The following is a 23345-nucleotide window of genomic DNA, read 5'->3' on the forward strand; positions in this document are numbered from 1 at the left end:
ATTCTGACAGGTGAAATGTGATATCTCATTGTAGTTTTGATTTTCATTTCCCTGATGATCAGTGATGTTGAGCATCTTTTCATGTGCCTGTTGGTCATCTGTTTGTCTTCTTTGGAAAAATGTCTATTCATGTCTTCTGTCCATTTTTTAATTGGATTATTTTTTTGGGGGTGTTGAGTTTGATAAGTTCTTTATATATTTTGGATACTAACCCTTTATCAGATATGTAATTTGGAAATATCTTCTCCCAGTCAGTAGGTTACCTTTGTGTTTTGTTTATGGTTTCTTTACTGTGTAAAAAGCTTTTTATTTTGGTGTAGTCCCAGTAGTTTATTTTTGTTTTTGTTTCTGTTGCCTAAGGAGATACCTAGAAAAATGTGATGGTTGATGTCAGAGAAATTACTGCCTGTGTTTTTTTCTAGATTTTTATGATTTCAGGTGTCACATTTAAGTGTTTCATCTATTTTAAGTTTATTTCTGTGTATGGTGTTAGACAGTGGTCCAGTTTAATTCCTTTACATGTAGTTTTCCAGTTTTCCCAGCACCATTTATTGAAGAGACTGTCTTTTCCTCATTGTATATTCTTGCCTCCTTTGTCATAGACTCATTTACCATATACGCATAGGTTTATTTCTTGGTTTTCTGTTTTGTTCCATTGATCTATGTGTCTATTTTTGTGCCCAGCACCACAGTTTATATTAATGGATTTTTCTTATGATATTTTAATTTTTGGTATCGTATATTGAAGCATCAATGTAGAGTTTTACTTGATTAGTATATACACATTATTTTTTCAACAAACAATAATAGAATTTGTACTGTGAAGTATGTAATATATATGAGGTCCCTCATGTATTTTAAATAGTTTTCACTTGAGTCAAAACTATTTGTGGTTGGTGAATCAAACATACTAGAAATTCAATATAACTGATAAATCATTTCACTTTTCTCCCTTCATTCTGTGTAAAATGACAGAATCCTTTCAAGCCCTGAAGAACTGCTGATTATGTTGAGTTGTTATGAAACCTCCTTCTTAGGAAGGTGCAGCCCTTTGAGTTAGGGTGATTTGTCCAAGGTTCTAGCATTCATCTTGCTTGAGAGCAAATCATATAGAAATCACATGCAGATAAAGTATACTGTACTTGAATTTCATATATTATATTTCAGTAGATAAAGAATGCCATAGTCATTAAAATAATGGATCTTTACAATTCCTGTCGACATTTAGTACTCTCTACTCCACTATTAATGCATTTGAGGCCACAGAGTATGTTTGATTTCATTTCTTCTCTTCCAGTCCTGCCTTCATCCAAATATAGTGAATAATCTTCCACCTTGAGGCCTTCCTATGAGCCACAGTCATAATTTGTAGACTGTTACATGTTTATTTTCAGAGGAATTATTGATTTAATGGAAATATAGTTCTTATAAAAGTTAAAATAACAGCATTGGTTCCCAATGAAAGATAGAAAAAGACAAGCTGTTGAAACTTTTGAACAATGTAGGGAATAGGTGGAGGTGGTTTTTGTTGGTGGGGTTAATGTTAAAGGAGAGCTACATAGACCCAGAATTGTACTGCTACCAGCAATTTCTGGGTCTACAGAGTCATTGCTTGTTTTTGCTCACCATTGTGTCCCTAGCAGCTTAGCACAGTGTCAGGCACATAATAGGCACTCCTTAAATATTTGTTGAATAAATAAATGTTATTTTAGCTTCCTGCCCAAGCATTTGACATCCAGAACAGTATTGTGATAATCACCACGTGAATTTCCTCTTAAAAGAAACAAAGGTGCTGCTTGTTTTTGTTTCCTTTGAGATTTTAGGCTTGAAACATCTCTTTGATATCTAATATTCAGAAGAAAAGTTGAGGAAAGTTTCCCCAAAGGGGAACATTTTTGTTTGTGCTAAGTGTGGTTGGACAGCTTTAAAACACACAAATAGAAGTTACTACATAAGGAAGTGCTTTCAGTCTACAGCATGAAAACAACATAGGATAATATAACTTTTTAACATAGTATTTTATATAAATAGTTTCCTTATTTCCTTATGTCTTTTACAGTTAGAAGTAGGCTAATGCAGTAGAAAGCATATCAAATCCTCTAGAGACAAAGTGATTTTTGCTTTTAAAATCATTTTTTGGGGACTCCTGGGTGGCTCAGTCAGTTGAGCGTCCGACTTCAGCTCAGGCATGATCTCACGGTTTGTGGGTTCGAGCCCCATGTCAGGCTTTGTGCAGACAGTTCAGAGCCTGGAGCCTGCTTCGGAGTCTGTGTCTCCCTCTCTCTTTGTCCTTCCCCTGCTCATGCTCCATCTCCATCTCTCTCTCAAAAAATAAAATAAAACACTAAAAAAATTTTAAATCATTTTTTAAAAAGTTTATTTATTTATCTTGAGGGTGGGGAGTATGCGAGCAGAGGAGGGCCAGAGAGAGAGGGAGTGAAAATCCCAAGCAGGTTCCTCACTGTCAGTGCAGAGCCCAACACAGGGCTTGATCTCACCAACCATGAGATCATGACCTGAACTGAAATCAAGAGTCAGATGCTTAACCGACTAAGCCACCCATGCACCCGTAAAATCAGTTTTAAGAATTGTTTCTCATTGGATATGTAAATTAACATTTTTGGGGGGATGGAAATTATCTCAAAACCAGATCTTTTTAAAGAGATACCATATACAGTGTACTTAAACATAAAGGAAAAAAGAAATCTACACCCTTTTTAAAAAGTTTGGTACTTTATCAGAAAAAGTATAGTAGTACCTGGATCTGTACTGTCCAATGGAATGTTCTGCGATGATGGAAATGTTCTATATATACCCAGCACCATATGGCAGCCACTTGGCCACATTGGCCATTGAACACTTGAAATGTGGCTAATGCAACTAACTGAATTTTTTTATTTTAGTTTTGTTTTCTTTAAAACACAATTATCATATGTAAAATTGGCTTCTTTTTGATACAAAGTTCTGTAATTTTTTTTTTTAGTTTGGTGAATTTTAACATATCTATATATTTATTTAACTACCAACACAACCAGGACACCATAGTCCCATCATGTCAAAAAACTCCCCTGTTCAGCCCCTTTATAGTCATTCCTCCCCCACCCCTCATCTGTTCTCCATCTTCCTCTTTAGTTTGAATATTTAAAATTTTTAAAGTAATTTTATTAATCAGAAAAATCATTGGAGTGTGATTAGAGTTTGAAAGAGAATCTATTTAGAGATACAAAGCCACAAAAGCCTTCATTTTGTAATGACTATATTTGTATTGTATCTGTTTCAAAAGTATATGTCGGAACTGCATGTGGTTTGGCTATACTGCAACTTATTCATGGAAAATGTTATATGGTGTATTCCAAAACAAAATATAAATTATTTTCCCACTTTTTCTGTTTTGAATCACTTATGTTAGTGGTTTCTTCCATAACTAAGATCAAGATAACCAACTAGAATTACTAGTCTAAGCATCTTTTCTGTGCCAGGGGTGCATTTCAAGATTTCACCAAATACCTAGCCGTTGATTACCAAGCTAAAGGAAGAAAGATTTAACTATATAACTATTGTTGACAGTTTAAAGTGAGATTTCCTTCTTTTAATTACTTTTAATTATATTTTGGTGTTGCTTTTATTTATGGAACAAAGATTTTCACCAGGAATCTAAAATAATAATGCTCATATTTTAACTGCCTTTAGAACATTAATCCCCTACCGTCTCTCAAAATCAGTTGGGTCTAAAACTAAATTTATCATCTTTCTTTTCCCACCACTCCAACCTCGTCCTCCCGTTTTCTTCTCTCTCTGATAACAGTTAATGGCAACACCATCTATCCACTGGCCCAGGCCAGAAACCTATAACTCATAGTCATCTCCTTTACTCTCTATAATCTCCTTACTAGTTCTTGCCCTCCTAAATGTATCTTGGAATTGCCCCTTTTTCTTTACCCTCAGTATTCATGCCTTAATTCATGCCTTAATGCCTTAATATGTGCCACTATTACAATTGCAATAGTCTCCTAACTGATCTCCTATCCTGTGTCACTCCATTCCACCCCCCACACATCTGCTGTGTCTCCAAAATGATTCTTCTCTAAAATGCTAATACAATCATGTCATTCCCTTGTTAACTTTTTTTGTGACTCTCTATTACCTATAGGCTGAATTACCATTATTGGCATAAAGTGGACCCCATAGTAAATCAGTTGCCTCATTCTCCAGTTTATCATCTTTATCTACTTTATCCATTTGTCTGGAATTCCTGCCTCATACATTCTTGCTAATTTCTGTTTGTTTGTTTACATTCAGGTCTTATCTCCCCTAAGAAGGCTTTTCTGACCCATATTGCCAGGGATAAATACATGTCTCTTTGCTGTATTTTCTTTGCTAATATTCCTCCCTGTGACTGTGTCATGCTCACCGTTGTATTTGAGAATCCTAGTTCCTGGCACATATAATAGGTGCTTGATAAATATTACTTGTTCGGTGTTTACCTTTATATAACTCACTGCTGCAAAGAACTACTTTCCTATCTATTTGCTCTTATAACAACTCTAGAAGATTATAGGGCATATTTCCCAATTTTTCAGATGGTAGAATTAATGAATGTGTTGACTAATAAGTGGAGAGTTGACAATGGAACTCAAATATTCTGACTCCCAACCCAGTAAGTGTGTGTGTGTGTGTGCACATGTATTTGTGTGTATGACTACACCATTAATTTTTGTAAGATGTCAGCCAGATATGCATGCAGTCATGGTAGTAGTTAAATTATATACAGTAGCTGAGCTTTAGGAATACAATCATTATTTGTATCATTGAATCAGGCGAAGCAATAAAGATGTTCTTATTTTGAATAAAAGTAATACTAGGCTGTAGGGACTTAGAAGGATATAGGAGTATATGCTACAAAATCCTATCATTGCCTTTAATCACACAGTAGCATGTTTATATCTTTTCTTCCGAACAAAGTTATTTTAATCAAACATCTTAAAATTTAAACTTCATATCACCTTTTATTTTCTGCAGCTGATCCTGTTTTCTTTATTATCTTTGAATTGATAGAGAGTGAAGTATTGGAATAATTAGTGAAAGGAGATAGTAGGAAAGAGTTGTTTGTGCTCTGTTGTAAAATTCCAGGGTGTGTTTGTCCGTGTGTGTGTTTCAAATGCCTAATCAGTAGCTGAGTCACATACACCTACATACAAGTTTATCATTCCTATAAGTACAGAAGACATTTTTTTGTTTCTTTCCAAAGAGAATAGTAAAGATGAGAACTAATAGAGAAACTCCATTTGGTTGAATTATTTGTCCCATTCTTCTTGAATGCGGCATGATGATTGCTATTTTTTAAGTTCTAGGTCATAAAATTGAATTAAACTGACTTTTGAAATTCTCTTCCAAAAGGTTTCACTGGAAGAAAAAAATGCAACTATTATTTATGACCCTAAACTACAGACTCCAAAGACCCTCCAGGAAGCTATTGATGACATGGGCTTTGATGCTGTTCTCCACAATCCTAACCCTGTCCCTGTTTTAACTGACACTGTGTTTCTGACTGTTGCTGCTTCACTGGCTCTGCCATGGGACCATATCCAAAGCATATTGCTCAAGACCAAGGGTGTGACAGACATTAAAATTTCCCCTCAGCAAAGAACTGTAGTGGTGACAATAATCCCTTCTATTCTGAATGCCAATCAGATAATAGAGCTGCTTCCGGATCTCAGTTTAGATATTGGAACTCTGGAGAAAAAGTCAGGAACTTGTGAAGATTATAGTATGGCTCAAGTAGGTGAAGTCATGCTGAAGATGAAAGTAGAAGGAATGACCTGCCATTCCTGCACCAGCACCATTGAAGGAAAAATTGGGAAGCTGCAAGGTGTTCAGCGAATTAAAGGTAATATATCTGGTGGTATTTGGTTGTTTTGTAAGGATTAGCTTTCTGTTTTGGCCTTTTAAGTTTTTGCTTTCCTCTTAAGCATGGGTTTTGAATCCACAGACTAAAATACTTACTGCTTCATTGAAGTCTGAGGTACAGTGTGCATATTCCCAGGATTAATGTGGGTAAAGCTAATGTATAATTAAAAACTACATGAGTTTTGAACTAGCAGAAAATGTAGCTGGGGTGGCAGTTCATGGAGTTCAGCGTTTTTAACTCAACATGCCTGGGGTCCTCTCTACCTCTAATCTGTTTCTGTTCAGGCATGCAGAAACTTGGAGACCATAGATAAAGTAGTCATATTATTTTTACTTTTTTCTAGTCTGTGTCAGTAACATTTTATGAAAACAGAATTATCTTAAGAAAAGCTAATGACTGTGAAGACAGAGAAACAATTTTGTGTGGTATTGATTTGAAAACTACAGAATGTTTTCTGAAGTGGCCTAAGAATAACTGAATTAAATATTTCTCTTTTCACTAACTAGTCTCCTTGGACAACCAAGAAGCTACTATTGTTTATCAACCTCATCTTATCACAGCAGAGGAAATTAAAAAACAGATTGAAGCCGTGGGCTTTCCAGCATTCATCAAAAAACAGCCCAAGTACCTCAAATTGGGAGCTATTGATATAGAACGTCTAAAGAATACACCAGTCAAATCCTCAGAAGGACCACAGCAAAGGAGTCCATCATATAGCAGTGATTCAACAGTCACTTTCATTATAGATGGCATGCATTGTAAATCATGTGTGTTAAATATTGAAAGTGCTTTATCTACACTCCAATATGTAAGCAGCATCATAGTTTCTTTAGAGAATAGATCTGCCATAGTGAAGTACAATGCAAGCTCAGTCACTCCAGAAACCCTTAGAAAAGCAATAGAGGCCATCTCACCAGGGAAATACAAAGTTAGTATTACAAGTGAAGTTGAAAGTACCTCAAACTCTCCCTCCAGCTCATCTCTTCAAAAGATTCCTTTGAACACAGTAAGCCATCCTCTGACTCAAGAAACTGTGATAAACATTGGTGGCATGACTTGTAATTCTTGTGTGCAGTCTATTGAGGGTGTCATATCAAAAAAGGCAGGTGTAAAATCCATACGAGTATCTCTTGCAAATGGCAATGGGACTGTTGAGTATGATCCTCTACTAACTTCTCCAGAGACCTTGAGAGAAGCAATAGAAGACATGGGATTTGATGCTGCCTTGTCAGGTAATTATTACTTTTTTCTCAGATTCCCTTAATGTTTTTTTATCTTCTAATTTGGATTCTTTGGCTTTCATCAATAATAAATAATGAGCAATAGGCACTGCAGTTCTGGTTTTTGGAAGTAAATCTTATAGAGGTAGTCAGCAGTGTATACAAAGATGCCTAAGGATGTTTGAATAATTATCTACAATATTTAAAAACTAAAAACATTATATCATAATACATCCATATGCTGAAATGCTATGAAGCCATAAAAAATTAGAGTATTAAAGATACTTAACACCACAGGAAAGTGTCTGAGATATTTTGTTAAATGAAAAAATAAAAGCTAAAAATCTGTATATTCAGCATGATCAAAATATTATAAACACATGTATAAGGATTTATACCATGTATATATTATTTATGTATATGAGTGAATAAAATTCCTGGCAGGACATGAACTAAAATTTTAACAGTGGTTATTATATGAGTGGTAGGGTAAAGGTGATATTTTTTTCATTGTGCTTTCCTATGTGTTTTAAGTTTTATGTGACAAGGATATATGTATGTATGATGGGAGAAGCAAATGCTATTTTGAAAAGAAAAAAGGTAGAAATAAATAATAGAATTTTAACTGTAGTTTTAAATTTAGGCATTCAAATGAAACTGACTCTTGAACTGCCTCAAAGTCTTTCTATTTCCTGACAGCTCTTAACTTGAACTGAAACCAAAAATGAATAGTGCATGGAATTTGCCTATGTGAACTTGTTGTTTTATTTATTTTTATTTATTTATTTTTAATGTTTATTTATGTTTGAAGGAGAGAGCCAGCATGAGTGGGGGAGGGGTAGAGAAAGAGGGACACACAGAATGTGAAGCAGGCTCCAAGCTCTGAGATGTCAGCACAGAGCCTAATGTGAACCTCAAACCCACGAACTGTGAGATCATGACCTGAGCCAAAGTCGGAAGTTTAACTGACTGAACCACCCAGGTGCCTCACTTGTTGTTTTAAACTACAATATAATCTAGCCTTGAATTAAACTGGAAATGCCCTAATGAAATTTCTTGCTGTAAATAAAATAGAAAAGTTGTATAGCTCATTTCTAGACCATGTTATTAACTTTTGCAATTCTGATCAGAATGAAGGATCTCAAGTAACAATATTTGTTTTTCAAGCTCAATAAAACTGAGAAGCATAAAAATTTATATTAAACACATGCTCGAATTATTATGGTAGATAGATATCAGTGGAAGAGGACCCAGAGATATACTAACTATTCTTGATTTTCATATTCATGACAAATGGTAGAAATTATAGAATTCTCACTTTTTAATGTCAAGATATAGTTTGTATGTCATAAAATTCACCCTTAAAATTTTTTTCTTAAAAATATTTTTTTTCTTTTAATTTAGAGAGAGAGTTGGGGAGAGGAGCAGAGGGAGAGACAGAGTCTCAAGCAGGCTGCGTGCTCAGTGCGGAGCCCCATGCACAGCTTGATTCCATGACCCTAGGATCGTGACCTGAGCCAAAAAATCAAGAGTCAGACACTTAACTGACTAAGCCATCCAGGTGTCCCAGAATTCACCCTTTTAAAAGTATACAATCCAGTGGTTCTTAGTATATTCAGAGTTTTGCAGCCGTTACCACTATCTAATTTTATAACATTTATGTCACCTGCAGAAGAAACCCTGTACCCATTAGCAGTCACTGCTAATATATATATATATATGTATATATATATATGTATGTAATACATATGTATATATATATATATATGTATGTAATACATATGTATATAAAATTTTGTTTCTTCATTCAACAGTTGGTGGAAATTTGGAAAGTTATTTCCATCCTTGGCTTTTAAGAATAATGCTGCTATGAACATTTGTGTATGAGTTTTTACTTGAATGTATGTTTTTATTTCTCCTGAGTATGTACCTAAGAGTGCAATTTCTGGGTCATAGGGTGAATAGGATTAACTTTTTCAGGAATTGCCATACTTTTCCAAAGTGGTTGACCCATTTTACATTGCCACCTAGAATTCTCACTTTAATAAAGAAAATCTCAAAAGACCAGAATGATTTTGCTCTAAAAGAGAGATACATAATTCCTTATTAGAAAATTAATATAGAATACTGAACTGTTGAAAAGCCTCCAGTATTAAAAATTTGAACAAAGTATAGAAAATCCATAATTGCAAAAGGAAATAATTATGAAACCAGAAGCATAATTTTAATTGGAAATATTGAAGTGAAACCATATCAGGTAGCCATAAAAAATGAATAAGATTAGTTTTGACAAAATTTAGTTGTGTCAGTCATTGCTTATAATTTTTAAAATTTTCAAAATGACAGTATTTGAAATTGATTAACATTTTGCTAACCCATAATGTTGAATTATTCTTCAGAGTTTCTATTAAACTAAAATACTTTGCCATACATAATGCATTATGGACATCATATAAGTAAGTTTGGCTTACATCAATATCAATCAAACAAGTTACTTACACTGTGATATTTCTATGCCTATGCCTCTTAAATATAGGAACTCAAATCATATCAACTTATACCACATATAGTATAAAAGTGAAATATTTTTTTACAGTCAAATCTGGCATCTGGTATTATTGTAAGCAGGGATCTCACAGACATTTAGACTGGACCCCCAAAATGGCATTTGTCCTATTCATTTGGGTCTGTATTTTTGCAGCTGAAAATGGTTCATAGAGCAGCAGTAGCGGCAGCATCTCTGGGAGCTTGATAGAACTGTAGACTCTCTGACCCACTGCACACCCATTAAATAAAAATCTACATTTTGATTTTCATAAGCTCTCCAGGTAATTCATACGTGCATTGAAGTTTTAGAAGCACTGGTGTAAATAATTTGCTGCATGGACCTCTATAAATAAACTCTGAATTAAATCTATATTAACATTTTTCATTTAATACAATGATAATATAATATGAAATGATACAATTTAAAATGGCATTTAAGAATTTTTATGTAACAGAGTGCCTAGGTGGCTCAGTTGTTAAGCATCTGACTTTGGCTGAGGTCATGATCTCATGGTAGGTGAGTTCGAGTCCCACATTGGGTGATCTGGAGCCCCGCTTTAGGTGAGCTTGAGCCCCACTTTGGGTGAGCCCTGTTTCTCTCTCTCTCTCCCTTTCTGTCTCTCTGTCTCTCTCCCCGGCCCCCTCTTTCTCTGCCCCTCCTGGGATTCTCTCTCTCTCTCTCTCTCTCTCTCTCTCTCTCTCTCTGCCTCTCATTCACTTGCACCCTCTCTCTTTCTCTCTCAAAAAAAAAAAAAAGAATTTTTATATAACCGATGTGAGCAGAGTAAAAGCAACTTTCCAACTACCTTACATGGCTTCAAAGATGAACTCGAGCAATAGGAGAAATTTTGGTCAGACTAGTAAGTGGAATTCAAGAGTACTTGATAGTCTCTAGTAGTACTATGTCTGTCTTCTACCTAGCCCTCAGGATCCATGAATACAACATATTCATTAACTTTTAACAATGGTTTTTACCTCAACCAACTCAGGGGTCCCAGGAATTAATTGTTCAACGAATAATTATTAGGAGCTTGTTATGTGCCTTACATGTGTTAGGGGTCATAACAAACACATTAAAGGCCATCATGAATAGGTAAAAAACCTTGGCACAGTGAGGGTCACCATAAAAGAACTGATAGAGTTGTGACTATGGTGACCCATATTTTTACGATAAAAGGTTGATATCAAATGATTGCATTCTATATTTCTTCTAGAGATCATAGTTTAAAATGCCATCAGAATGGTGGCTACCCATTTTCTGAATGTCATTGTCAGTGCTGATCTGGCCTCACAGTCTATCACTATAACCTCTTCCCAGACAGAGAGGGGTTGGCACATTTTGTCTTTATGTCATTCTAATCCTGGGTGGATTGTAAAAGTTAAAAGAGACAGTGAGAAAAATGTGAGGTGTTTTCTTTCTTCATTGGTGAATTCTTTTTTTAATTTAATTTTTGAACATTTTAATTCCGGCATAGTTAACATAGTGTTATATTAGTTTCAGGTGTAAAATATAGTGATTCAACAATTCATATTTCACCTGGTGCTCATCACAAGTACACTCCTTAATCCCCATCACCTACTTAACCCATCCTCCCAACACCCTCTCTGTAACCAACTGTTTATTCTCTATAATTAAGAGTCTCTTTTTAATTTGTCTCTTTTTTGTCCCTTTCTTCATTTATTTTGCTTCTTAAATTCCACACGAGTGAAATCATATGGTATTTGTCTTTGTCTGACAAATTTATTTCCCTTATCATTATACTCTCTTGCTCCATCCATGTCATTGCACATAGCAAGATTTCATTTCTTATGGCTAAAATTCCATTGTATATATATACCACACATTCTTTATCCATTCATCAACCAGTGGATACTTGGCCTGTTTCCATAATTTAGATATTGTAAATAATGTTGCTGTAAACATTGCAGTGCATGTATCCCTTTGAATTAGTGTTTTTGTATCCTCTGGGTAAATACATAGTAGTGCAATTTCTGGATCATAGGGTAATTCTATTTTTAATTTTTGAGGAACCTCCGTACTGTTTTCCACAGTGTCTGTACCAGTTTGCATTCCCACCAACAGTGCAGGAGGGTTCCCCTTTCTCCACATCCTTGCCAACATCTGTTGTTTCTTGTGTTGTTGATTTTAGCCATTCTGACAGGTGTAAGGTGATACCTCATTGTAGTTTTGATTTTCATTTCCCTGATGGTAAGTGATGATGAGCATCTTTTCATCTGTCTGTTGGCCATCTCTGTGTCGTCTTTGGAGAAATGTCTGTTCATGTCTTCTTCCCATTTTGTAATTGGATTATTTGTTTTTTGGGTGTTGAGTTAGATAAGTCTTTATAGATTTTGGACACTAACGCTTTATCATGTATGCCATTTGCGAATCTCTTCTCCCATTCTGGAGGTTGCCTTTTAGTTTTGTTGATTGTTTCCTTCGCTGTGCAGAAGCTTTTTATTTTGATGTAGTCTCAATTACTTATTGTCCATTTGGTTTCCCTTGCCTCAGGAGACATGTCTAGAAAAAAGTTGCTATGTCCATTGTCAGCGAAGTTACCACTTGTGTTCTCTTCTAGGATTTTTATTGTTTCAGGTCTCACATTTAGGTTTTTCATCCATTTTGAATTTATTTTTGTGTATGGTATAAGAAAGTGGTCCAGTTTCATTCTTATGTGTGTAGCTGTCCAGTTTTTCCAATGCCATTTGTTGAAGATAGTCTTTTTTCCATTGCATATTCTTTCCTCCTTTGTCAGAGATTGATAGACCATTTAATTGTGGGTTTATTTCTGGGCTTTCTATTCTTTTCTGTTGATTTGTATGTCTATTTTTGTGCCAGTACCATACTGTTTTTCTTACTACATCTTTGTAATATAACTTGAAGTATGGTATTGTGATACCTCCAGTTTTGTTTTTCTTTTTCAAGATTGCTTTGACTCGTCAGGGTCTTTTGTGATTATAGGATTGTTTGTTCTAGTTCTGTGAAAAATATGTGTATTTTGATAGGGATTGCATTGAATGTGTAAGATTGCTTTGAGTAGTATAGACATTTTAACATTATTCTTTCAGTCCGTGGGCATGGAATGTTTTTCCATTTCTTTGTGTTGTTTTCTATTTCTTTCATCAATATTTTATAGTTTTCAGAGTACAGGTGTTTTACCTGTTTGGTTAAGTTTATTCTTAGGTATTTTATTATTTTTGATGCAATTGTAAATGGAATTGCTTTCTTAATTTGTTTTTATGCTGCTTCATTATTGGTGTATAGAAATGCAACAGATTTCTGTACATCGATTTCATATCCTACAACCTTACTGAATTCATTTATCAGTTCTAGTAGTTTTTTGGTGGACTGTAGGGTTTTCTCTATAGTATCATGTCTTCTGCAAACAGTGAAAGTTTTCCTTCTTCCTTGCCAATTTGGATGCCTTTTATTTCTTTCTGTTGTCTGATGCTGTGGCTGGGATTTCCAGTACTATTTTGAATAAAAGTGGTGAGAACAAACATCGTTGTCTTGTTCCTAATCTTAGGGGAAAAAGTCTCTCAGTTTTTCACCATAGGGTATGATGTTGTGGGTTTTTCATATAAAGCATTTATTATGTTGAGGTATTTTTCCTCTAGATCTACTTTTTTGAGGGTTTTTATGATGAATGGATGTTGTACTTTGTCAAATGCTTTTTCTGCATTTACTGAAGTGATCATATGGTTTTTATCCTTTCTTGTATTGATGTGATGGATCACATTGGTTGGCTTGCAAATATGGAACCACCCTTGCATGGGAGGTATATTTTTATCATGACCATCAATCTCATCATTCTCTTAAAAAGACAAATATGAAGTTAAGTCTTCATTAACCAATTAAAGCAAAAAAACCCCTCAAATTCTTTTCCTTTTTTAAACTTTGTTATTTTTAATTTCAAACTTACAGAAAAGCTACAAGTGCAATACAAAAAATTCCTGTTTACCAATTTCTCTCACATTCCCTGGTTGTCAATATTTTACATTTGTTTTATTCTCTTTCTCTCTTCACACACACACACACACACACACACACACACACACTTTTTCTGAGTCATTTGAGAGTGCATTGCAGAAATGATGTTTTAAATTCTTTTTAATCTATTTTCTGATTATGTGTTCTTCATATTCACACATTGATCCTAGTTATAAGGATTAGATTGGAAACCCTTTCTTGAAATTTTTGGAATCTTTTCTGATTATTGCCTCGAGTGCAAGAAAGTCAACCTTCCTTCCTTTTGAATTCACTTAAGCATAAGTAGTGTTGCTACAGGCTATAGAAAATCTAATTGAAGAAGAGTAGCCATTTAATTCAGTGTGGCTTTTTAACACCTGCACTTCTGCTGTGGAAGATCGAAGTTTTTGCTCTTTTGTTTGCCACACTCACTGGGGTATAAAGGGCACAATTTTATGGATCTTTGTTGAGAGGTCATGCGAAGGTAGCTAAAAGGGAGTATCTCCATGACTTATTTTAATTTAGTACTATCCTTCCAGAGTGTGAAAATTGCAGATTTTATTATAGGTTATCTCTGGTACCTGAAATAACAGAATTACTCTGGAACAAGACCTAAAGTAACTAGCAGTATAAACTTTTTTTTAGTGTCTAAGTTCAATATGAAGTCTTGATAGTAATTATGAGAGAATGAAATAAACTCCTGGCTGGGTTGAAATAATGTTTTATTTTTCAAAGCCAAAGCTATTTCCTTTGGGCAAATGAGCTTCCTTTTTGAAGTCTTTAAGATAACAGTAGTAGTTGGTAAATTTTACTGAGTTCTAAATAATGCTCTCATAATCTGAATGAATGAGTATAGTTTTCAAAATTGATTTTCTTAAGACCAGAGGTTGACTAATTTTGGAATTGGAAGTATCTAGTCAGTTGTGATCAATGTCCTTTACTATATCCAGACTGGCTGTAGTGCCATCATCTGGGAATGTGGTGGAAGTGCAGAATCTCAGGCCCCATCCTAAATGTCCTGAATCAGAACCTGTATTTTAAGAAAATCCCCCAGGTTATTGTGTGTGCATTAAAATTTAACAGCCATTATTATACTGATTTGGGAAGTATGGATCATTATTTATTAGGAAAATGGTTAGGCTTTTTTTAAAGTTTCTGCAAAAGATGTCCTCTTTGGCATATGGAAACCAACTCTTCTATGCAGGGATTCCTCTGTGGGTTAGCCGAATAGACCTGAACCAGTTTTTTTGCCCAAGGGGAATAAATAACGAGTTAGATAGGTGTACCTGGAACTTTCCACATCACCTCTTTTCCTCTTTATCGCTGCAGGAGAGTATAACATCTTGAGCTTCTTTGCATGTGCACGGGTGTGCTGGAGAGAAAAACTCTTCCCTTCTTAGAGTTGATTAATACTTCAGTGCATAAACTTAAAACAGAATAGCAGATTTTCTGAGACTGCAGGGGAATTTCTGGATGATAGGAGCTTCCCATTGTTCCACAGTGCATAAACATTCTTTGGAGAGATTTTCCAAATATTCCTTTGCACAAAATGAAGGTTACTGCTGACTTTCTCCTTGTCTTTTCTTCCATTGTCCACAAAGACATTTTAATTTAAAAAATACCATAAGGGGGCTTAGGTGGCTTAGTCGGTTAAGGGACTGACTTCGACTCAGGTCATGATCTCACAGTTCATGGGTTCGAGCTACAAGTCAGGCTCTGTGTTGACAGCTCAGAGCCTGGAGCCTGCTACGCATTCTGTGTCTCCCTCTTCACTCTGCCCTCCTCTACTCGTGCTCTGTGTCTTTTTCTCTCTTTCAAAAATAAATAAATATTTAACAAAATTAAAAATGAAAAAATATACTATATATTAGTGTTTAAAATTCAAACAATACGGAAGTGTCTGTAGAGAAAATGTGTGTGTTTGTCATTCTGTTCCTGCCTTAACCCCATTCCCCAGAAGTAGCCACCATTAATGTTTTGGAACGTAGCCTCCCAGATTTTCTTGTGCCTAGTCTCATATATACATATACACAAAAACTTTTTGAATGACATCCGCAATGCTGTTTTGTAAATTGCTTTTTTGTTCCACTTACTGTATCATGAATTGCTTTAATGTAGTATGCAAATCATTAACATGCTGATAAAAATTCATTATAAAAATAAGAGCTGCCCATTAACAACTACTCTTTATCTGGGGTTTTCAGTAGAGAAAACAGCTAGAAGAACTTGGTATAACCAAAGTTTTGTTTATTCAGTTAGTTCCGATCCAAAGAACTGGGATGGGCAGTATTTGAAGTCACTTCCTAGAAAGTGTAAAGTCCATGCTGGTTTTAAACGAATGGATTGACAGTACCTGGAGGTGTGGATTGTGATGAATGACAAGGATGCAACTAAAGAATATCTTAAATGAAAAGAATCTTTCCCTGTCTACCAGATACAAATGAGCCATTGGTAATAATAGCTCAGACCTCATCAGAAATGCCGCTTTTGACCTCAACTAATGAATTTTATACTAAAACAATGACACCAATTCACGATGGGGAAGTAAAGCCTTCGTCTAAGTGTTATATACAGGTCACTGGTATGACTTGTGCTTCCTGTGTAGCAAACATTGAACGGAATTTAAGACGAGAAGAAGGTGAGACACTTTTGAAGCCTGTTATTTTGTGTGCTGAATTGAAGACTGTCCTTTTTTGATCTTTCAGGTGTTTAGTAACAATTTTTGTGATTCCTGCCAAGGCCTTATGAAGTCCTCTATATCAATGATGTGCAGGACAACCTTGACTCTCTGACAGCCAGTTTTTGTGTTCTGTTCCCTTAGATATGGTTCCTATCTTGTTTACCTCATGATCACATTTTAACATCAATGAAATGTGTAGAAAAATAGCAGAAAGAAATATATGTTTAAGTTTACTATTCTCTATGGACCTTGGTTGCAATGGATTTTAAGAAAAACATACAAATTTTCTGATAAAGCTATGCTTAAAAATAACTACAGTCCATAAGTTTCAATATTACTATACTTGAACCAACCAGATCAAAACCAAGTTTGTTTAGAATTATATTATTCTCTTCTAACAGTATGATCACTGATCTTTGCAGTAAAAATGTTAAAAAGTTATTGTGATAAATTTTAATGCTAGGTTACAAAATCTTAGAAAATTTACAGCGTACTTTTTTTTATTCAGTCATACCCAAATGTTTTACCTTATAAGTTTGAAGTCATATTCATATAAAACTTCATACTGTGGCATAAGATTTCTTAGCCATAGATATATGCGGTTATGTTTAATGAAACTGAAATCATAGGTTTGGTACTTCAGCAGCCCTAGTCCCAGGTTTCTTAATACATGCTGTTAGTCACAAGGGCCAAATAAATAAGATTAGTATCAGCTTATTCCCTCTATTGTGGGGAAATAACTCACAGTATATAATAATAACACAGACCTGTGGCCCATACAATCACCTTTTATATAAAGGCCAGAATTTTATAACAAAATGTATGTTATACAGAGGCAATTCCATTATTAACCTTATCTGCATTGTGTCATATTTGCATGTCATTTCAGTCTCCATTCTATCTAGTTAGAATGCAGTTGAGGCTAAAGCTTATATTACACTTCAGTTGATTAAAACAGGGAAGGAGGGAGGTTGCAAACATATGAAAGCAAAAGAAGTTTGTAAGGTTCCTGTTTAATTTCAGAACCAACTATGTTTGGGCAATTCAGAAATAGCCTTTTTCATGAGACAAGCAATGCCTATACCAATTATGAATCTTTTTTTAAAAATTCATTGTGCTGATTCTTCTAGTTACTCCCCACTCTCCCCTTTATCACTACTTTACCCAATTAGGAATACCATTAGCCTAGCTGGGATCACTATATTCACTTTTTTAAAAACTAAGTAACACTGGTCATCTCTAAGTTTAGTTTGCATTATATTTCTGAAAATGAATAGAGTTCTAATTATAATTTAAAGTAAGAGTTTAAAAATTATCCATAATTTATGTAAGTATGAAACCTATTTTTGAAAAGTCAGATTTTCCCTTCTATTTCTATTTGGCTGTAGATTATATCCACTGAAACAAAAAGATTTTTCCTATTTTCTTTATACCCTACTCCTTTTACTGACACTTTCCTATGAGCTGATCCTCTGAATTATTTGGTATCCACAAAGCCCAGAGTGTAAGTACTTTATATAGAAAACTTAGATTATATAGGTTCTCTGTTTTCTTATTTAAAACTATGATTAAATTAATATTATTTTCTTTTTATCAAACTCCACAGTTGACCTATGGTCTGTTGATCCCCATTTCCTGTCAGGTAGCCACCAAGTGCCACAGATTCGTAGAAAGAGCTGTCATTTTTGCTATGCAGAATTAATTTTCTTCCTAGAAATGACATCAATAGCTGGCCTAGAGAAGTAGGATGGTTGTTAATAAAAGGCTTGCATGAGAAAACAGGATGACTGCCATAAAATGAACTCCTTTGTTCTGTTAACAAGTTGTATGGCACTTTCTCCCTAGGAATAAGAGCACTTTATATTAGTGTGTGCCAGACAGTAAAATTGGATAATCTTAAGAAATGACTTTTATTTGATATTGTTATAATATGAATGTTGGTACATTCTTAGATTCCTTACTATAATTGCAGTGATTTCCTTAAGTGCATGAGTTCCTTTCTCTAGGTCTTATTAGTTTCTACAAATGCCCTATAATTACATGTTAAGGTCTCAACCTGTTGCAATTGATGGGTCTGATTTGGATCCCATTTCAAAAAAACAACTGTGTTAAATAAACAGTTATAAGACAATTCTGGAAATGTGAATTCTGCATGGATATTTGGTGATATTGAGGACTTACTTCAGGTGTGATAATGGTATTATGGATTTTTTTTGAGAGAAGAGTCTTTTAGAGATACATATTTAAATATTTACATGTGAAATGATATGTTATGTGGGTTTTGCTTCGAAATCATCAGAGTAGAGTACAGTAAGTAAGAGGATAGGAATATAGATGAAACAGGATCAGCCCCAGTATTATTGATAATTGTTGAAACTGGGTGGTGGTTATATAAAGTTTATTATGTTGTTCTCTTTTGTATATGTATAATTGAAATTGTCCATAATAAAAAGTTTCAGAAAATAAGGCCCTCTTTCAACTAGTTTTATTTGGTTTAGGTTCAAGACTGTATAACAGTTAAGTAATAATTTTTTCTAGATTCACTTTAATCCTTTCACAAATGAAGAAATTATTGTAACATTCCTCTTTTTATAAGAATATTATCTCAGTTATTTTTCTTATCAATGCTTCCAGGAATATATTCTGTACTTGTGGCTCTGATGGCTGGCAAGGCAGAAGTAAGATATAATCCTGCTGTTATACAACCCCCAGTGATAGCTGAGTTCATCCGAGAGCTTGGATTTGGAGCCACTATGATAGAAAATGCTGATGAAGGAGATGGTGTTTTGGAACTTGTTGTAAGTAATCATTTTTGTGTAATTAATAACATTTCCAGGAAAAACTCGGGGGAAAGATTCCGAAAATAGTTCCGAAGTTATTTAAGGGTTGGAAAAATAAAGCATAAAAGGAAAATTAAGGAAACTGGAAAATAGAAGGATAAGATATGACTTAATGGTGGCCTTTAAGCCTGGAATATAAGAGATAATCATGTGTTTATTAAGAACCAACAAAGAAGAATTAGGTTTGAATAAATAAAAACCGACTTTTAAAATATAGTATGATCCTATCAGCATAGAAAAGAAAAGATTCAGATGCATTGAAGACTGAAATTTTGTAAATGAAGTAAAAAAACCAGGTGGAAAGCATATTGGTTTACAATGGTCATTTTCTCCAATCCAGCAAATTGAGTTTTATTTGTATACCTTAAACAATTAAAACAAAAAATTTAACCCTGTACCAAAATTAGTATCAGCTCAATCAAAAATTTGAATATAAAAAATAAAACCATGAAATTACAAGAAGTATTTAGTGCCCTTTTCCCAGTATTTTAGTATAAAAACTTCAGACATCAAGAAAATCTAAAGAATTGTACAATGGACACCCTTGTACACACCACCTAGATTCTCTATTAACATTTTAGTGTATTTGTTTTACTATACATAAGTCTGTTGTGTGAATAATTTTAGATTCATAAAGTTGAAAAACTAGTAGGGAATATCTGTGAATCTTTAAAAACAAATTTTTTTAATGTTTATTTTTAAGAGAGAGAGAGACAGAGCACAAGTTGGGGAGGGGCAGAGAGAGAGAGGGAGACACAGAATCTGAAGCAGGCTCCAGGCTCCGAGCTGTCAGCACAGAGCCTGATACGGGGCTCGAGCCCACAAACTGTGAGATCATGACCTGAACCGAAGTCAGACGCTTAACCAACTGAGCTACCCAGGCACCCCTATCTATGAAGCTTTTCCTAGCTTTTCTCAGTAATAATAACATCTGATGTATCACTTAAAAAATAATATCAGAGTGGAAATGGCCTTTCTAAATATCATACAAACCCAAAAAGAAATGATAGATAAATTCATGTACATAAAAATTTCTTTTTGGATGGAAAAACGCCATAAATGAAGTCAAAAAACAGGTAAAAAACTTTATTTCTTATCATAGATGAAGGTTAATTTTCTTAATATACAAAGAACTGTTGTAAATCAATAAGAACCAGCAACTCAAAAGAGAGATAGTAAAGGATATGAACTGACAGTTCACAGACAGTCCAAAACATTACCACTTTAAACACATGAAAATATCTTCACCCTCACTTGTTATAAGAATAAAGCAAATTAAACCTGCATTGAAATGCCCTTTTTCATCTATTAGATTGGTAAAGATAAAAAACAATTTTGTTAACATTGTGTTATCTCTCATATATTGCTGGTGGAGGGTCAACTGATACAAGCTCTCAACAGGGGAATTTGGCAATATTTATCAAAAGGAAAATTGTACATATCCTTTGCCTTTTATACTCATAGGAAGTTATCCTACAGACATAGTTCCATATGTATGAAATGACATGTGTGCAAGGATGTTCATTATAGTATTTTTTTTAGAGTACAAGAGGGGGAGATGGGGAGGGGGCAAAGGGAGACAGACAGAGGAAGAGAGAATGTCAAGCAGTCTCCACGCTCAGTGAGGAGCCCAATGGGACGCTTGATCCTGTGACCCTGGGATCATGACCTGAGCCTAAATCAAGACTTGGACACTCAACCGACTGAGCCACTCAGGTGCCCCAAGACTTAATTAATTAATTAATTAATTTTTTAGAGCAAGAGACAGAGAGTGGTAGTGGGGTAGTGGGGCAGAGGGAGAGAGAGAGAGAGAGAGCGGGGTGGGGCGAGGGAGGGAGGGAGAGGGAGAATCTTAAGCAGGTTCCAGGTTCAGTGCAGAGCCCGAAGCAGGGCTTAATCCTATGACCCTGGGATCATGACCTGAGATGAAATCAAGAGTTGGGTGCTCAACCAACTGAGCCACCCAAGCACCCCCTGTTTTTTTAATATGGCAAAAGATAGGAAAAACCTAAATGTCAATCACTGGGAACTAGATACATAAGTTATGATATGTCCATGCAGTGAGATATGAAGCAGCTATTAAAAAGAATGGGTAGGTTTTTATTTTTTATTTACTAAAAAAAATTTTTTTAAAATATGAAATTTATTGTCAAATTGGTTTCCATACAACACCCAGTGCTCATCCCAACTGGTGCCCTCCTCAGTACCCATCACCCACCCTCCTCTCCCTCGCACCCCCCATCAGCCCTCAGTTTGTTCTCAGTTTTTAAGAGTCTCTTATATTTTGGCTTCCTCCCTCTCTAACCTTTTTTTTTCCTTCCCCTCCCTCATGGTCTTCTGTTAAGTTTCTCAGGATCCACATAAGAGTGAAAACATATGGTATCTGTCTTTCTCTGTATGACTTATTTCACTTAGCATAACACTCTAGTTCCATCCACGTTGCCACAAAAGGCCATATTTCATTCTTTCTCATTGCCACGTAGTATTCCATTATGTATATAAACCACAATTTCTTTATCCATTCATCAGTTGATGGACATTTAGGCTCTTTCCATGATTTGGCTATTGTTGAAAGTGCTGCTATAAACATTGGGATACAAGTGCCCCTATGCATCAGCACTCCTGTATCACTTGGATAAATTCCTAGCAGTGCTATTGCTGGGTCACACGGTATATCTATTTTGAATTTTTTGAGGAACCTCCACACTGTTTTCCAGAGCGGCTGCACCAGTTTGCATTCCCACCAACAGTGCAAGAGGGTTCCCGTTTCTCCACATCCTCTCCAGCATCTATAGTCTCCTGATTTGTTCCTTTTAGCCACTCTGACTGGCATGAGGCGGTATCTGAGTGTGGTTTTGATTTGTATTTCCCTGATGGGGAGTGACGTTGAGCATCTTTTCATGTGCCTGTTGGCCATCTGGATGTCTTCTTTAGAGAAGTGTCTATTCATGTCTTCTGCCCATTTCTTCACCGGATTATTTGTTTTTTGGGTGTGCAGTTTGGTGAGCTCTTTATAGGTTTTGGATACCAGCCCTTTGTCCTATATGTCATTTGCAAATACCTTTTCCCATTCCATTGGTTGCCTTTTAGTTTTGTTGGTTGTTTCCTTTGCTGTGCAGAAGCTCTTTATCTTCATGAGGTCCCAGTAGTTCATTTTTGCTTTTAATTCCCTTGCCTTTGGGGATGTGTCAAGTAAGAAATTGCTACGGCTGAGGTCAGAGAGGTCTTTTCCTGCTTTCTCCTCTAGGGTTTTGATGGTTTCCTGTCTCACATTCAGGTCCTTCATCCATTTTGAGTTTGTTTTTGTGAATGGTGTGAGAAAGTGGTCTAATTTCATCCTTCTGCGTGTTGCTGTCCAGTTCTCCCAGCACCATTTGTTAAAGAGACTGTCTTTTATCCATTGGATATTCTTTCCTGCTGTGTCAAAGATTAGTTGGCCATACTTTTGTGGGTCTACTTCTGGGGTTTCTATTCTATTCCATTGGTCTATGTGTCTGTATTTGTGCCAATACCATGCTGTCTTGATGATGACAGCTTTGTAGTAGAGGCTAAATCTGGGATTGTGATGCCTCCCGCTTTGGTCTTCTTCTTCAAAATTACTTTGGCTCTGCGGGGTCTTTTGTGTTTCCATACAAATTTTAGGATTGCTTGTTCTAGCTTCGAGAGGAATGCTGGTGCAATTTTGATTGGGATTGCATTGAATGTGTAGATAGCTTTGGGTAGTGTTAACATTTTAAATTTAAAAATTTTACATACTTAAAAATTTTAAAAGATTTTATTAAAAAAATTTTTTTAACGTTTATTTATTTTTGAGACAGAGAGAAACAGAGCATGAATGGGGGAGGGTCAGAGAGAGGGAGACACAGAATCTGAAACAGGTTCCAGGCTCTGAGCTGTCAGCACAGAGCCTGACGCGGGACTCGAACTTACAGACCGCGAGATCATGACCTGAGCTGAAGTCCGCTGCTTAACTGACTGAGCCACTCAGGTGCCCCTAAAAGATTTTATTTTTAATTAATCTCTACACCCAACACGGGGTTTGAACCCATAATCCCGAGATCAAGAGCTGCATACTTCGCCAACTGATCCAGGCAGGCACCCCCATGGGCTTTTATTTTTTAAAGACTTCTGACAATTAATAGCTTTATTGAAATATTATTCACATACCATAAAACTCATG

The 23345-nt window shown here is 35.3% G+C and overlaps 1 protein-coding gene across 5 annotated transcripts in view; it reads left to right on the forward strand.

Moving 5' to 3' along the window:
• The window catches only part of ATP7A (ATPase copper transporting alpha), a 177869-nt gene that overhangs the window by 101734 nt on the left and 52790 nt on the right, over positions 1-23345 (forward strand). For 4 of the 5 annotated variants that reach the window (XM_053202514.1, XM_027053780.2, XM_015084279.3 and 1 more), the window contains exons 3-6: positions 5398-5887; positions 6415-7140; positions 16080-16283; positions 18960-19123. In XM_053202514.1, the coding sequence (XP_053058489.1) occupies positions 5398-5887; positions 6415-7140; positions 16080-16283; positions 18960-19123 (1584 nt within the window). The remainder of the gene's footprint in view (positions 1-5397; positions 5888-6414; positions 7141-16079; positions 16284-18959; positions 19124-23345) is intronic. The other variant, XM_027053782.2, reaches the window with a different exon arrangement.

The sequence above is a fragment of the Acinonyx jubatus genome, chromosome X, assembly GCF_027475565.1.
Source record: "Acinonyx jubatus isolate Ajub_Pintada_27869175 chromosome X, VMU_Ajub_asm_v1.0, whole genome shotgun sequence".
NCBI lineage: Eukaryota > Metazoa > Chordata > Mammalia > Carnivora > Felidae > Acinonyx > Acinonyx jubatus.